The 16,780-nt window shown below is 51.2% G+C and overlaps 3 protein-coding genes across 5 annotated transcripts; 1 reads left to right on the top strand and 2 right to left on the bottom strand.

Moving 5' to 3' along the window:
• The first annotated feature begins 15 nt into the window (after positions 1-15).
• ILK (integrin linked kinase) lies at positions 16-6,598 on the top strand. 3 transcript variants are annotated; one of them, XM_033120725.1, is made up of 13 exons: positions 16-131; positions 578-690; positions 3,770-3,935; positions 4,124-4,219; positions 4,419-4,515; positions 4,613-4,696; positions 4,797-4,882; positions 5,022-5,131; positions 5,240-5,367; positions 5,450-5,571; positions 5,666-5,765; positions 5,877-6,007; positions 6,189-6,598. In XM_033120725.1, exons 2-13 carry the CDS (start codon positions 602-604, stop codon positions 6,336-6,338), a joined length of 1,359 nt encoding a protein of 452 aa, XP_032976616.1. In that variant the 5' UTR covers positions 16-131; positions 578-601; the 3' UTR covers positions 6,339-6,598. The 3 variants fall into 3 exon arrangements, with proteins under 3 accessions (XP_032976616.1, XP_032976615.1, XP_032976617.1); XM_033120724.1 differs by having other exon boundaries at positions 33-131; positions 556-690; positions 6,189-6,596; XM_033120726.1 differs by lacking the exon at positions 16-131 and adding an exon at positions 245-263.
• TAF10 (TATA-box binding protein associated factor 10) lies at positions 6,571-7,981 on the bottom strand. The gene is made up of 5 exons (XM_033120727.1): positions 7,727-7,981; positions 7,432-7,586; positions 7,119-7,183; positions 6,916-7,030; positions 6,571-6,737 (listed from the first exon to the last, which is right to left on the bottom strand). Exons 1-5 carry the CDS (start codon positions 7,956-7,958, stop codon positions 6,648-6,650), a joined length of 657 nt encoding a protein of 218 aa, XP_032976618.1. The 5' UTR covers positions 7,959-7,981; the 3' UTR covers positions 6,571-6,647.
• A 539-nt stretch (positions 7,982-8,520) lies between these two features.
• On the bottom strand, positions 8,521-16,522 carry TPP1 (tripeptidyl peptidase 1). The gene is made up of 13 exons (XM_033120722.1): positions 16,407-16,522; positions 16,223-16,294; positions 15,830-15,969; positions 14,112-14,262; positions 13,778-13,905; positions 13,464-13,642; positions 13,100-13,298; positions 12,766-12,954; positions 12,462-12,531; positions 11,173-11,293; positions 10,919-11,077; positions 10,628-10,753; positions 8,521-10,501 (listed from the first exon to the last, which is right to left on the bottom strand). The coding sequence occupies exons 1-13, from the start codon at positions 16,421-16,423 to the stop codon at positions 10,361-10,363; spliced, it is 1,692 nt and encodes a 563-aa protein (XP_032976613.1). The 5' UTR covers positions 16,424-16,522; the 3' UTR covers positions 8,521-10,360.
• Between the last annotated feature and the right edge of the window lie 258 nt (positions 16,523-16,780).

Raw genomic sequence — 16,780 nt, 5'->3', positions numbered from 1 at the left:
ACTGGTGGGCTAGAAGGGCAAGGAGGAGGGAGGGAGGCCCGCGTTGGCCGGAGAGGGCCAGGGGCGGGGTCGGGCGGCGGGCGCGGCCAGACCGGAGTTCCCCGGAGAAGGCTCCTCCAGCTCGAGTCCCGGTGAGTACGGGAACACCCGTGCCCCTTCCCCATGGCGCGAGTCCTGCCAGCCCGTCCTCCCTCACTCCGCCTAAGTTCCGAGTCAGGAACGAGGGCCACTTCAGAGAAGGACCCCTAATTTCCTCTCCCAGGGTACGGGGCGCCTGAGCTTTCCCCCTCCCCCAGCTCTGTTAGCGGGTTGGGTCCCTGTACTTGTTCTCATACATCCCTTCGGGGAATACTACTACCTACTAATCGCCCCCTACTTCGCCCCGACCTGCCTTTCCCTCGCGCACAGGGTACACAGTTGGGGATCATCCCGCTGCCCCGAACTCCTTCCCAGACTTCCACTAGTTGGGGACGCAGCACCCAGACATCCATCCCCAACAGACTCTTCTCTGCTGCGGGGAACAAAGCTTGGGGCTCACCCCGGTACCCTTCACAGTCCCCAGGCTTCCTTAATCTAGGGGACTCAGCGCCGGGACGCTGCTATGGACGACATTTTCACTCAGTGCCGGGAGGGCAACGCTGTTGCGGTTCGCCTGTGGCTGGACAACACGGAGAACGACCTCAACCAGGGGTGAGCTGAGGTGGCTGGTGGGTGAGAGGAAGGGCAAAGACATGCTCCTCTGCGTGATGTGGGGTATTCATGTCTGGTAGGGGCTGATGACTTTCCTATCCAGTGTAATGAGTGCCAAGCACAGCCTGTGCAGCGGGCAGAGAATCTCCAAAGGAAGCTGTGTTGGACCTGTATCTTGACTGCTAAATAAGAGTTTTATAGGCAGAGGCCGCAGAAAGCTTTCCAGCCTCAGTGAACTGTATGGGTTAGGAGACAAAACAGAGAATGGAGAGTGCCCAGACATTGTCCAGAGTTCCATATGGCTGGAGGATAGAAGAGCTCTGTGAGCTTTCGTGGGCTGAAGCATTGGATACAAGTGGAGAATGACAGGAGACTGGAAAGGTCTGCAAAGGTCAGCCAGATCATGCGAGGATATTTAGGCTATAATATCTTTTTTCTAAGAACAAATGTTTAAAACCATGTCATGATGAGATTGTCCATTTGTTAAGTGTCATGTTGGATGCTTTGTGAAGAGTAGGTGGCAATGTGAAGAGAGGCAATTGCCTAGTCCATCCCAGAAGTGGTGATGGCTTGGACTAGAATGTGGGCAGGTGAAAAAGAAAGATCAGATTCCTGAAATCTTTAGGATAAAGCATTGGTGAGACTTGGTGTGGGAACTGCAGAACGTCAAAGATGATGACCAGGGTTCTGGCTTGGGCACTTGGGTAGATGGTGGTTCCTTTTACCAAGATGGACAAGACCGAAGGATGATGAGTTCCACTCTAGACATGTTAAAGTGACAATACAGTGAAGTGGAAATGTTGAGTAGATTGCTGGTTATGCAGATTTGGATTTCAGGAGAGAGATCTGACTTGGAGACACAAATTGGGAGATATTAGCATATAGATGATACCTGAAGACATGGGTGTGAGGAGAGGGGATGAGAAGCCTGCCAGACCTAAAAGGAACAACTGGAGGTTGAAGAAGAAACAGGAAAATATGTTAGTAAAGCTTAGAGAAGTGAATGTTTCAATGAAGGGGTGTGGTCAACAGTAGTGCTGCTGCCAGGTCAAAGAACTTAAGCACTTTAAAGTAACTATTTAATTTACAATTAATGATATACTTGATCTCTGTGAGGGCTGTTTCACAGGAAAATAGGTGAAGAATCCAGATTACACTGGGTTCCTTCACTTAAGGAACTATACTAAACATCTGTGCTAGGTGATAGAAGCTGGAAATCAGACTTAATGCCTGCCCTCAAGGTGGTATAGCCTTTTGACAGGTTGAGTGGGAGATGAGGAAATAAAGTGATGTTGACTCAGGCTGGTGGATTTTAATTTCTTTAAATTTTATTTTTTAAGGTTGGCAGAGTTTAGTTTTTAGGTTTGAGAAGTAAGGATCACCTGTAACCTTTATCCAGGCTTCATGGGTTCCCATTAGGCTCTACACTACTTCTCCATGATTCAGTCTCTTGTTCCATTATTCATATAATTCTTCAGAGGGTGCTTTGATAATGACAGTGCTATTACTATTTTGCTGGTGGGGTTATAAAGACTTAAGTTCTCCATTGGGCCTGGCGTCTAGGAAGACTCTCTGTTGCCCAAAAGTGAAGGAGTGGCATTAATGAAACTGGAGAAGGCTTTGGTGTTTTGAGGAGATAGGCTTTAGGGGCCCAAACAAGCTCTGTGCTGGATATGAGGTACAGGTGAATTCCCTGCAGGTCTTTTTGAGATTAAAGTCTAGGCCCTGAGATGACAGACAGCCTGACAGTGGGCAGAATCCTTATGCCCATACTTTTGCCCTCAGGCTCTGGCTTACTCTGGTGCCATAGACTGCAAGAGGCTGATAAACCAGGGCACACATTAAAGAGCTAGTAGACAAAACTGACAGATAAGCAGGGGGTGGTAATTGCTTTGGGGAGGGGGAGGATCCCCACCTCCCAGGAAAGCTTTTGGCTATCTTTGTGTGAACAGATGACTAGCAGCTATGGAGGGAAATCATTAAATTAAAGGCCACGCCCCCTTGACCCCCCATCAACTGTGGGGGCATCTGGGTGGCCTGTGGTGGCCAGAACCCTGATCAGCTCCAGGCCTGGTCTAGAGCCCCCACACGGGAAGTGACCACAGCACTAAGGCATCCGGAGGCAGCCTGCCCAGACTGAGGACCGCCCCTTGCTCCGCCTCTTGGATCTGCATCCAGGGACTGGAGGGAATTTCCTTTTATGGCCCCAGGCTGTCCGGCAGGCCCAGCTCCCACCCAGTTGTTTTGGGTTTTTTTTGTACACTTCTTTTGCTGTATAAAATGCATGTCCATGGAAAAAGAAAAAAGTTGGGTAGTTTTCTTTCTAAAGAACCCATTATTTTCTTCTGTTTTTTGTGTTCCAAGATTGCTTGAGTAGAGGAATCCTGTTTTATGTTTTAGTTTGATAACTGCCTCAACAGCAATGACTTAACAAAAGCACGTCTCCTTTTCATTATAAACCCTCCCAAAACATCATTTTAATTCCATTCCATTTTTAGATCTTAATTTCAGTACCAGAGCCAATCAGTAAGCTTGCTACCTCTCCCATGAGTTGTGACCTTCCTTCTCCAAGACTACCCCCACCCCTGCCACAAACACAACTTGCACTGAACACCTGCTTTCAATCCATTTTCTCAAGCTTAGCATCTAATAGACAAGACAACCCATTAACAGTTTTACAATCCAGTGTAGTAAGTACTATAGTAGGGGGATGTACAAGATGCAGTGGAAAACAAAGGACCAATAGATGCTGCAAAAGGGGTAGAGAGGGGTAGCAGGTGAAGAATGCTACCATTTAATGAGATAGGGCATGCCAGGGCACAAAGGCTGGTGGGAGATGGTGGTAAAGAATGAATCATATGGACTTGCAGGGATTGCAGGTGGTGGTTGGTTGGGTTTGAAGTTCAGGGGAAGCTCTGAATTGGTCAGCTTTGGGAGTTGCTGGCATGAATGAGAATTAAAGACCTAGAGAGGTAAGGTTTCCCAGCGCGAGTATGCAGAGGAACTCAGTTTTTCCCATACCAAAGCCTTTGCCCCCATCCCACCTCCAGATCAATGATCATTGCCCCTTTCTTCAAAGGGACGATCATGGCTTCTCTCCCTTGCACTGGGCCTGCCGAGAAGGCCGCTCTGCTGTGGTTGAGATGCTGATCATGCGGGGAGCACGAATCAATGTGATGAACCGAGGGGATGATACCCCCCTGCACCTGGCAGCCAGTCATGGACACCGTGATATTGTACAGAAGGTATGTGTGATCCCCTCCCTCAGTCCCCTACATCACATCACATACCTGCCTGGAAGTCAGTCACAGGCACTGTAACATACTGTAGAAAACATGGGTACTCTTCTGCCTCCTCGCATGCCTCAGCACCCATCTCATTTGGGACTGACTGTGCCTTCTGCCTCTTTTGTCTGTCTGGCCCTGGGGACCAGCTGCTGCAGTACAAAGCAGACATCAATGCAGTGAATGAGCATGGAAACGTGCCCCTGCACTATGCCTGTTTCTGGGGTCAAGATCAGGTGGCAGAGGTGAGTACTCAGGCCCCGAGCACTGGGATGGGTGGGAAGCAAAGTCTGAACCTCAGTGGGAGACTCTGGAATCCTTAACTCATTCTGTGAGCATTGCCACGTGTATGACACAGGGTGTGTACTGCATCTGCGTTCATGGTTGGTTGTGACTGCCAGGGAGGAAGCAGGGGCCCTCATCACAACCACCTTTTTATTTCAGGACTTGGTGGCTAACGGGGCCCTTGTCAGCATCTGCAACAAGTATGGAGAGATGCCTGTGGACAAAGCGAAGGCACCCCTGAGAGAACTACTCCGAGGTCCGTTCCCCACCCCCCAGCTTGTCTTCTTGTCTTGTCCCCACGTATCTCTTCCATATCACAGCTGAGGCCAAGACTATTTGTCTTTCTTTCCCAGAGCGGGCAGAGAAGATGGGCCAGAATCTCAACCGTATACCATACAAGGACACATTCTGGAAGGGGACCACCCGCACTCGGCCCAGTGAGTCAGTTGTGAGGGGAGGGGTGGTAACAGGGAATAATTCTGGGCTCCTGGGCTGAGTTTGGGAGAAGCTGGGTACCTGACCTGCCCACACTTTCAGGAAATGGGACTCTGAACAAACACTCTGGCATTGACTTCAAACAGCTCAACTTCCTGGCAAAGCTAAACGAGAATCACTCTGGAGAGGTGACCCCTGCCATTCGTGCCCCTCCTTCCCCAAATCCCCCAAATTACCTATCTGTACCTTTTTAAGTTTCTTATCCAGTTAGTGGGCATGAAAGTGGTGACCTTAGTTAAAGCCTCCTAACCCTTACCTGTCCCTTAGCTGTGGAAGGGCCGCTGGCAGGGCAATGACATCGTCATGAAGGTGCTGAAGGTTCGAGACTGGAGTACAAGGAAGAGCAGGGACTTCAACGAGGAGTGTCCCCGGCTCAGGTGGGGCAAGGCCTAAACTGGAAGCTGCCACTTCCAAGGAAACCTGACTAGCACCCAAGAGATGTTTGACACTGGGTCTCAGCCAGGGACACTCTCTTTCTCTCCCAGGATTTTCTCGCATCCCAACGTGCTCCCAGTACTAGGTTTCTGTCAGGCTCCACCTGCTCCTCACCCCACCCTCATCACACACTGGATGCCATATGGATCCCTGTACAATGTACTACATGAAGGCACCAGTGAGTAGGGGATGCTGTAGCACAGAGTGGGGAAGGGTGTGTGGGCCTCTTCAAACTTTTTGACTCTTGCCTCCTTTCCTAGATTTTGTCGTGGACCAGAGCCAGGCTGTGAAGTTTGCATTGGACATGGCAAGGGGCATGGCCTTCCTACACACACTAGAGCCCCTCATCCCACGACATGCACTCAATAGCCGTAGTGTAATGGTGAGGTCACAACTTCATTCCTGGCTGAGGCCCCCAGAAGACCTTTCCCTATCTAAAATAGGACTTACCTCCTTCCACATATCTGTCTTCTCAGATTGATGAGGACATGACTGCCCGAATCAGCATGGCTGATGTCAAGTTCTCTTTCCAATGCCCTGGGCGCATGTATGCACCTGCCTGGGTGGCCCCTGAAGGTGAGTGAGGGCATCATGTTGGAGGTAGAGAAGGGCCAGCTCAGTAATAATGGAAGGGGACAGAGATAGGACAGAACAAGCAGCTGTAAGAGATAAATCCTGTCCCTCCAGCTTTGCAGAAGAAGCCTGAAGATACAAACAGACGCTCAGCAGACATGTGGAGTTTTGCAGTGCTTCTATGGGAACTGGTGACACGGGAAGTACCCTTTGCTGACCTCTCCAACATGGAGATTGGAATGAAGGTGAAAGCACCAATGTATATATTTGTGGTAGGGGATGGTAGTGGTAGTGACAATAACTGTAGTGGGGCTGGAATTTTCCCACATTTGTTCAAATATATAGTAATCCTGTCCTGAGAGCTAGAGATCTCTCTACATGAGATTGGAGTGCTGAGACCCACCTTGTTTTTCCCTACATTTACAGGTGGCACTGGAAGGCCTTCGGCCAACCATCCCACCAGGCATTTCCCCCCATGTGTGTAAGCTCATGAAGATCTGCATGAATGAAGACCCTGCTAAGCGGCCCAAGTTTGACATGATTGTGCCCATCCTGGAGAAGATGCAGGACAAGTAGGACTGGAAAGTCCTTGCCTAAACTCCAGAGGTGTGGGGACACTGTTAGGGGACTATGTTTCCCCAAAGCTGTGGGCCTCTGGTTGCCTCCCCTGCCTCCAGTCATGGTACTACCCCAGCCATGGGGCCCGTCCCCTGTGCCCATCCCTACCGCTGTGGCCCCAAAAGGGGCTGGGCTCAGCTTTGTCACTTGCCACATGGTGTCTCCCAGCATGGGAGGGATCAGCCCTGCCTGTCACAATAAAGTTTATTATGAAAACAGGCTGGTGTGGGGACAAGAGGACAGACAAGTACATTTAGATTGGATGGCTCAGGTGAAGTAGTGTGGTTTCTTCACATTGATGCCATACTCGCTGAGGGCAGGGGTCAAGTCCTCCATGGTTAGAGTGTACTTGCGGTCCTGAGGGAAGAGGGAAGAGCACCAGCTAAACACAGGAATCCCAGATTTCAATCCCAGGTGGGTGACCCTGAATAGGTCTTTCACCTCCCCTAGGGCTGTTTCCCGAAAGGGGTTTCAGGATAAATTAAGCCTCCGCTGCTGGGAGGTAATTACTGATTCAATGAGCCTCCCCTCACACCTTGCTCTTGCTTCGGGAGCTGCCCGAGGCTGTGCCCTTCATTTTGCAGTGCTGTAGTGCATCATTGGCAATATCTGAGATGAATTTTTGGGCAGCTAGGGAGATGAGCCGAATTCTAGAGAGAGAGAAAAAAAAAACCTAAGGAAATGGACAGCAAATCCACACAAGCACCCAACTCTCGAACTTGCCCAGAATTTACTCACATGCGAGGGTCCGAGGCCTCAAAGCCAGCGCGGTTCAGGTAGTAACCAGTCACTGCATCTGGAATCTGAGAGATCAATTAGACAGCTATTAGTGTAAGCCCTATGCACTGCCAGGCTGAGAGTGAAAAGGTGAGGGAAATGGAGGACAGGCCTGACACTCGCAGGAAGCTTACAGTTTGGGTGGGCAGAGGGGATAAGTCACAAGAGCAAGTATGGGAGGGAAACACAAGAAGACGACACTGGAAATCCAGGTGGTGTGGAGGAAAATTGGCGTGACAGCGGGCCAATAGCCTTGTTCTGGCAGGAAGCCCACCGTAGGCGTGTAATCCTCCAGCTGCATCAGGAAGTCCACCAGAGGCGTGCTGGACACCACCGGCTTCACGTCTCCGTTGGCCGCACTCGGCAACACATAAACCCCGTTAGACATGGCCCCCTCCGGGGGCGCCGCGCCGCCTGCCGACACCGCAGCTGGAGGAGAACCAGCAAACTGAGACACGGAGGTGGAAGGCGCAGGGCCTCAGCTAGGTCTGCCTTATACCCTCTGCCCTCCCCCGCCGAGGAGCCCCGAGAAACACGTTGCCCTCACCCTCACCCGTCCCGGCCCTCACCCGCCCCGCGCCGGTCGGCCGGCTCCCCGGCCCGCGCTGCCACGGGTCCCGTGCCCCCTGCCGCGGCTCCAGCCCCAGGCCCTCCTGCTGTCCCCGCGGGGCTGGCCTTATTCTCCGCAGCGGTGCCGGCGGGCAGCACGGCGGGGGCCGAGACCGCGGGTGCAGGGCCCGGGGCCGAGGCGGCGGAGGCTGGCGCCGCCTCGGGGTCCGCGCCGGAGCCGCTGCAGCTCATCTAGCCGGTGGGAGAGGCGGCGAACAGAACCGCTTCCGCTTCCGCTCACGTTACGCACACACCCGAGTGACGTCACTCCTCGCGCTTGCCCCTCCCACGCCATGACCGCTCTCTCCCCTAGGCTTCTCTCCTCCTGGTTGCCTGTATGCCCGCTAGATGACACAGACCGAGGGGCGGAGACCAAACCTTGGAGAACCGCGCTGGCCGCGGACGTTCCACCTCCCACCGCTCCGTACTCGTCGGTGGTTCTGCAGGGCTGGGAATCCTGGAATGTCGAGGACTCTTCTGCGGATCAGGGACCCTCTTTCAGCCTGCCACCTAAAGACCTCTCTTTTGGCTCATTGGTCCGACAGGGTTGGACCATCTGCCAGCCTGCATGCTTTCCAGTTCCCTTATTCAGCCTTTTAAAGGTTCGTAGTGGAGGTGGAAAGCGCCCCGCTCCCCGCCAGCTGCCCGGAGAAGTGCAGTCTGCAGGAGCGCGCCCAGTGCTGCTGTAGATGCGGAGGGAGGTGTTTCAGCCTGAGTAAAAACACATATGCAAAAATCACAGCGAGGGAAAGAGTGAGGTTTTCAATGTAGCAAACATTTATTTAATTCCTATTTGCCAAACCTGAGCTAGGGCCTGCGAATGCAAAGTTTAAGTAAAACAAGACTCTAGTCCTCTAGGCACCAACTGTCTTGGAAAGGGAGGCAAACAGGTCAACTGGCAATTTCAATACTATGTAGGAGTTACAATACTAGAGGTAGACAAAGTGTGCAGTGCAAGGGACAAAGGGAACTAACACCTGCTGCCTACTTCTGTGTGTCAGGCACTCTTATCACCATTATTCCATTTAATTATTCACTGATAATTATGAGAGGCAGGTATCGATATCCCCACTTAACAAGTGAGGAAAAGGCTCAGGGAGATCAACTTACTGGCCCCTAAGGCTCTCCCCTAGTCTGTATCAGAAACAAGAATCAAACGTTTGGTTTCAAAAATCTAGGATTTTTGTGCTATACCAAAAGCAACCAGTAGGGAGCCAAAAGGTTCACAAGGGAATATAATGGATTCTGAGCTGAGTCTGGAAAGAATCCTGGAAATCAACCAAGCAAAGAGGAGTTAGGGGTAGTGTTAAGGGCACAGAATATCTTGAGCACAAGTGAAAGAATGTATATGGGAGGAAAGCAGGGGAGGATAAACAATTTGTTACTCAGGAACAAATAGCAAGGAAGAAATAAGGTTTGTGAGTCATGACAAAAAGCCTGAACTTTACCGGGTAATCTTTGAAGGATCTTAAATAAATGACCTGATGAGATTTTCATTTTATTCTGGAAGATGGTTTAGGGAAGGGCAGGAAATAAGGTAATTTTTTTGCAAGGGCCTTAAAATTCAGAGGAGAAAGAATACGGCTCTAAGCTAATGTAGTAGTGGAGATAAAGATAAGTAAATGAGTTCTACATGTACATAAGAAATATAACCGGCAGACCTGTGCATAAAGATGTGTTTAAGAGGCAAGTCAGTAGGACTTGTTAATTGAAGGTGGTGGTGGTGGTGGGCGATGAAGGAAATAGGAGTCTAGAATGACACCCAGGTCTCTGGTTTGGTTGGAAGAAGCATAGTATCATTTACCAAAAAGAAGAGAACAGATTGAGATTGGGAGAGAGATAAGTGTCAAGTATCACATATCTTCCTTTTGAAGTATCAATCACTGTTGGACAGAAAGTCTGACGTAGTGAGATGATGATGGCTGTGGATGCCAATCATGACGGATTTGTTCCAGGGGCAATAGGTAGAGTGAGAAGAGCAAAAGACTGAGGATGGAGAAATGAAGTACACCAATATTCAATGAGGAAGCAGAAAAAGAGGACGAAGGGGGTGGTCAGAAAAGAAGTTAAACCCTGGAAGCTACGGAAGGAGAGGGAGTGGGCAACTATGAAAGAAGGCCATAAAGCAAAGATTGGGAAGTGTGCACTGGAGGAAGCAGCAGGGAGGCCATTGTTTTTCAATGTCAGGGGAGGAAAGTACAAAAGTGAGAGCAGAAGTCTCAGTGCAATGAATTGAGGAGTGAACATGAAGTAAAATTCATGAGTGCACAGACAGTGTAGACAACACTTTGGAAAAGCCTGGTTGCAGAGAAAGAAGACATGGTGCGGGGGTGGGCAGTGTTGAGGGATGCATTCAAACAGCACTGGTGATAGCATCTATTGAGAAACCTGAGGCGGGAGTAGGGAGACCTGAGTATGATGGAACAGGGTTAGGGTTGGGAGTCAAGTCATGCTCATAGCACTTCAAGGTTAGGGGGATAAGCTCTCAGCAGTCAACAGGTGAGGGTTCAGCAGGATTTCCAATAGTGCAGAATAAGGAAACAAGCCACAAGCTGTGGGGCAGGAGACAGGCCCACTCTCCCGACAGGAAAGGGTCAGGGGTTGATTAATGTCTTCAGCAGAGCTGGGAAGTTGGGTGTTCCCCAGCCTGTCACAGGATCCCAGCCAGGGCCAGAACAGAAACCCTGACCCTGCACCTCTTCATTCAGACAGGACTCATGGCAGCCACGGATGACCTAGGGAGAGGGTGAGCATCAGATCTGGGCCTGCTGGTACCAGTACTAACAGACTACACCCCCGCACCCAATAGTCCCATCCTATGCTCTTATGAAAATGTCCACACCCATCCCTTCCACACTCACATCAAAAAGTCCTGCCCCATGCTGCTGGTAGAGCCTTGGGTTGAGAAAGCCAAGAGGGGGGCGGCCACTGAGGATTCTGTGTTCATTTATCAGGGACAGAAGCCCTCCAAACACTGGAGTAGAGGCCTGCAAGGTGCAAGTAGAAGTTAGGGGTTCAGAATGACTGCACTTTTGGGGAAGGATATTTGAAAGGATCAGAGGTCCCTGAGGAGTTAGGGCTTCTGGGTGCAAGGACTTAGGGGTAGAGGCTGAAGGTAGTTCCTAAAGGTTGGGAGCCAGGCTGATTCTCACCGAGGTGCCAGACACCCATGGAATGGGCACACGGTTGCTGACCACCCAGTAGCCATCAGAGAGTGCAGCTACATCTGGGTAGGCACGGCCACTGGCATTGAAGTAACTGGATGGTGGCATGTGGGGGCTGGATCTCAGGAACTGGGTTACAGCTTCCTCCTGAAAGGCATTGTTGAGTGAGTACTGTCTCCTGAACTGAGGATTCCCACCCTTCCTCACCTCCATCTATCCACACAAACCTACACTACACGTACCTGGTATGAAGGGCGTGGGAACACATTGCTGAAGCCACCACCACTGATATAGTCAACAATCTCACTTGTGACTCGAAAAGGATTCTGGAAGGATGTGCCTCCCACTGTGGTGACATAGGGGCTGAGGGCAGAAAACAGCACTCAGATTATAGGGGCCCCAAGGGGACTTCCAAAATGTGTAGATGTTGTCACACAGCAGCCTAGCAGACTGTCCCCCCATGTCTTTCCTTATGGAAAGAAAAGTCTGTGAGACTGTGCCTTTTTGGGACGTTATTTATCTCAATGTTTTATAGCTCATGTCTCTCTATCTAGTCTCCAAAAGAGGGTTTGCAGCCAATGACGAGTAAGATTCCCCACGGGGCGGGGGGGACAACTCAAGCTAGGCGGAACCCCATGGAGACCCCAATGAGCTGCTTTAGAAAGATCTGGGAAGGGGACTTGCCCCACTCCCCCCTGCCTGGGAAAAGCCGCTGCTGACTCTGACTTTTCCCTCTCACCTAATTGGGAGAAAAGTCTTGAGAGTGATAAGATTAAGCTCTCTCTGCTCAGCTCTGTGAAACAATTTCACCATGTGATATATGTCCCTTAAAGGAGTTGCATACCTCACCTCAAGGACTTTCTGCTTCGGCTGTTTGAAGATCAACATAATTGGTTTGGGTTGTTTCTATAACGTGATAAGTGAGTCTCACAGACTGTGCCAAAAACACTGCTACTCCCTTGTATACTTATCAATAAAAACCTCCAGTCGGCTCATATCTGGGCTCCAGTCTTTCAGAACTGTGAGACCCCTGGCCTTCTGAGATTTAAACTGCATTAAGTCTCTGTTTGTTTCTTTCTTAAAAACTTAACCCAAAGCCGCCCCTTCTCACACCCTCACTGCCCGTGTTGTGCTGGATGCGACATGTAGAGATGGGTGAGTCTGGCTTGGGTCTTGCGGGAGGGTCTGGAATCTGTGGGGAAGCATGCACATGGGGATGAGTAAAAGGTTTTGAGCCCTCAAGGGTGGCCTGAGGTGACTGCACATTTTCCCTACAGAACACCCACCAAATCTTCCACCAGAATGCCTGGGGACTAAGAAAGAGGAACACTGGGAGCTGTGTCCTACTCAGGGAGCTGTGTCCTACTCAGGGGCCTGGGACCTACAGGAAGAGGGGAGTACAGCAACCAGGGTGGTAAAGCTGAGGCTGAGCCACAGGAACACCTGATAGGGTCAAGGCAAAGGCTCTAGATCATGAGGTCACAAATGAAAGGCTGGTGGTCACAGATACATGGTGGGCTGGGGTATTTACCTGGAGGCAGGGAAGCTGGGACGGAACTGGTGTCTTCCAGAGACAGACCAACACCCAGCCCCACTGTCACCTGGGAGAGAGACCAAGTTTAGCACTCAGATTAATTTGTCAGAGCTCTGTATGTAGGTTCATATGACAGGGAATTCACATGTCAGGCATTACTGATAGAGGTAGGTCAGATCAGTGGTCCCTGTTAAAATCAGATTATGAGTCAGAGATCAGGCTCAGGGGTCGCTGTGGAGTCAAAGCTCCCTGGATGGGTGGATGGGTGGTGGTGGGGTTTAAGTTTATAGTAGGAGGTTACCTGACGCAAAGAGTAGGGTAAGACCCCGAGCAGCAGCCTTCATGAACTCGGTGTTGACCCGCTGAATATAGGCGCTGCTGAGGGAATCCTCGTCATCTCCGTAGCTCACGGTGTGCACAGGTGGCAGGGCTGACTCATTACTGAGCAGCAGGAGCCACTGCAGGAAGGGCTCCTGTGACTCATGCCGGCCTGGATTTTTTGTGGGGGAGGGGTATAAGGGCAATCATTTGGGGGGGTTGGCAGGACCTGCCTCTAACTCATGGGATTCCCTTAGGGGGAAAGATCAACTCTCAGCCCTACCACTCTCCCCACCAACCAGTCTACTTGGCAGTACCTGGGCTACTGTAGACCCAGGTGGAGATGTTGGCACCAGCACTCATCAAGTATTCTACATCTAGACTGGCCTCGATCCCGGCCCGGCCCCGGCCCTGTTGTCCGACCACACGGGCTACTGAGGCCTGGTGTGCAAAGTTCCCACCAAACAGGCGCATGAATTCAGCCAGGTCTGAGTCATGGAAATACTGCTCCAGGAACTGCAGCAGGAGTCAGAGAAGATGTCATGGGTCAGAGGATGTAGCCCCAAGGGTCAGGGGAGGAGATACCATCCCAGATCACAGTAAAGGGGATAAAAGCACACCCCAGGCTGGTCAGGCTCGCTGGGGAGGCTGCAAGAACCCTGGGGTTCCTCCATGGCTCACCTGGGCACAGGCTTGGCTGTTGTTGGTTGTGCCAGAGCCCACATCTTGTGCTGTCAAGTTGTATCGCTCACGGATCACGGATGGGGTCACCCCCAGGTGCAAGCCAACATTCCCTGCCACCTGTGGCTCAGGGCGTTGCCTCAAGGATGATGTGGGGGGAAAGCGGTGCAGCCCCCCCACTGTGGGGAAAAGTAAGGTTTGAGAAGATCTTTTAGACTTTAATGCTGACCCCCTCCAACCTCCCCCATGGCATCTATACTTTCCCAGCCCCTGGCTTTGCCTGTCCCAACTCCACGAACCCCACCGGCTGTTACCAAAGTCCACATGGGGAGCCAAGGCCTTCGGAAGCTGGTAGGGACGTGGGGATCTTACAACATGGGTATCTGCAGGCCCCCCCACATAGCGATGAAACTCAGCCCCAGAGAGCAGCAGCTCTGCCTGTCTGGAGGTCAGATCAGAGAACAGAGGTCAGAAAGCGGGGAAAAGAGCAGAGGCTGCCCGAGCATCACCAGGCAGTTAGCTGTCATCTCCCCATGCTCCAGCACTCACCCACAGCCCCTAGCAAGCTCGCAGCTCCCTCCCATTGGGGTGACTGGTCTCCCTGATAGGCTAATTGGAACCCTCCACGGGGCAATCATTCCCTCTCACCGGACACTCATCCAGCAGGTCAGAAAGTCCTGTGTGGTAACTGAGTGGCAGTTCCGGGCTCCAGCCGCCAAAAGCCATTTTTGGACCGTGTGGAGGGTCAGTGATGATGGCTGGACCAGTTCAGCAACATCCTCCAGGGTCAGGTATTTTCCTGCAGGGATTCATAGAGGCTCTTGTCTTCATTCAGTGCTTTTCCAAATTGCCCTTTTTGGGCCTCAACCAGGAGGCATTGGGACTTCCCAGGGAGCCTGGAGCAGAGTCACAAGGGATAAGTAGGAACTTTCTAGCAAAAAAAGGCAGGCTGTGCAGGTGCAGTTTATATTTGGGGGTCAGGGGAAGAAAAGGCTGCAGGGCCAGGAATATGGATTTACCCAAAAAGCTACTAGGTTGCAAATGCTGCACCACAGCAGGCACCACCTGCCATAATCAGGAAAAACAAATGAGGTTCATAAATTAAAACTGTCCATTTTAAATTTATCTCCAATGAGAGTTTTCAAAACCTTTGGAGCCAATTATAAGATGACATCTAATTTAGCTCAAATTTTCATTCCTGTTAATTGTAGGCTTAACCTGATGGCGAGTCACTGTTTTCCTGCATGAAGCCACGCAGACTAGTACTTGCCTCCTGGGTGCATCTGAGATTGCCCCCTGCGCACGCACCACTCCTCCTCTCTTCAAGCAGGGGAAGGACACAATCCAGCTTGACCATTGTGTCAAGAAGCAAAACACTGACTATTTTGGAGCAGAGTGGGAAGGAGAGTGGGGAGTGGGGCAGAGGGAAGAGACAGTCAGAGGGCTGGGCTGCAGCCAGGTGAGAGAATAAACAGCTGAGTTAGTGGCAACAAGGGATGGTGAGAAGTGGACTACTCCAGCAGCTATTTCAGAGTTAGAACTGGCAGCCTCAGTGTCTGAATAGAGAGGGAAATGGGAGTTGACTTAGTTGGGGAGGAATTTGAGTCAATGAGCACCTAGATGTATAGATGGTCCCCAACTTACGATCTTTCGACTTTATGGTGCAAGACCAATACGCATTCTGTAGAAATCATATTATGAATTTTGAATTTTTATCATTTCCCAGGACAGCGATATGTGGTACGATACTCTCTTATGACGCTGGGCACTGGCAGTGAGCTGTAGGTCCCAGTCAGGCACAAGATCGCAAGGGTATAAACAACTGGTACTCTAAAGTGTACTGTGTTGCCAGTGTTTTTGGATATTATTGCGTTTGAGCACATTTAAGGTAGGCTAGGCTAAGTTATGATGTTCAGTAGGTGAGGTGTACTAAATGCACTTTTGTCTTAATATTTTCAACTTATGATGTGTTTATCAGGATGTAACCCCACTGTAAGTCAAGGAGCATTTGTACTAGATGCTACTTCCCCATTTGTTTGGTAGCTGGTAACCAGTAGAATCATAATGTGAATCCAGATCTGATCACAAAGCCTGTGCTGTGCTCTCTTAACCATATCCCTTTTTTAGGTTTCTAGCCTGACGAACACAGGTGGAAAGTTTTTTGGGGAAAATGGCAGTTAGTTTCAGACAATTTAGCTCCAGTTCACTTTTTTATTCAGAAACTCTTCAATGAGAGCCACAGCCATTCATCTCCCTTGACAGGCACCGAGAGCATGACCCTGACGTGATCTGCGTGGTCCCAGGCTCAGCCCAGCCCTATGTCCCTCCACTGCATCCCACATCCCACCCCCAGGCCCGACAGGCACCATAGCGAGGAGAGCTGGGATCCGACACAGCCTGCACCAGCTCGGACAGTTTTTCCAGGTTCTGCTGTCGCAGGGCAAAGGTGAGACTCAGCTCTTCCTCAGGGTCCACACGGCCCAGGGACAGCCAGCCTGGGGGCAGCCTGCAAGGTCAGAAGTCAGGAACATGGCCTCTGTTAGGGTTGTGATGGGAAATAGTCATGGAAGGTTCAGGATTAGGGGCTGAGACCTTGGGTAGGATCCCAGAAGCAGATATGGCTCACAGCCTGGGAACCTGGGGATGAGACTATGGAGTGGGTACTAGGAGCTGGTAAGGGGGTGAGGTAGGCTAGGACCAGAACAGTGGGGACAGGACAGGGCATGGGAAAGGGGGCGGTCAGTGTTAAATCAACTCACGTCAGCTGCTGGTCTGGCTCTGGGCTATAACTGCATTTGCCGGCAACGATAAGGGCTAGGAGCCCTAGGAGGCTGCAGGGGCGGCAAGTGGGTTTCAGCGGAAGTTGGACTGTCATTGTGTCCCCACCCTCCAACACATACTCCCTCCAACGTGATTCCCTTCTCCGACCCCCCAGTTTCTCACCTGGCTCGGAGTTCCATTCCGCCTTTCCGGAGATCTGCTGTCACGTGACAGATCACATGCGCCTTATCTTCCACCGCTACTACCGTTCCGCCTAGAAACTAGTGCCGGGACTGGCTCCTCCCTCAAGTGGGCCGTCCTGAATTCTGGGATATGGGTGGAGCTGCCACACGGAATCTCCCTCTGCGACTGGTCCAACACTGGGTTAAGCCTAGTGCTCCCCCTCTACTGCCAGAGTCCAGCCAGGACTCGCCAGGGTGTAGCGGGGCTTAAGAAAGGGGTCTGGAGGCCCACAGACCCACAGACCCGGGTTCTTCCTAGCTGTATGATATCAAGGAAGTTACCTAGCCTATCAGAGCCCAGGTTTCTTCCTTTAG

Source organism: Rhinolophus ferrumequinum, chromosome 11 (genome assembly GCF_004115265.2).
Source record: "Rhinolophus ferrumequinum isolate MPI-CBG mRhiFer1 chromosome 11, mRhiFer1_v1.p, whole genome shotgun sequence".
Taxonomy (NCBI): Eukaryota; Metazoa; Chordata; class Mammalia; order Chiroptera; family Rhinolophidae; genus Rhinolophus; species Rhinolophus ferrumequinum.
The sequence above is the reverse complement of the archived record's forward strand: the minus strand, read 5'-3'. Positions and strand labels throughout refer to the sequence as shown.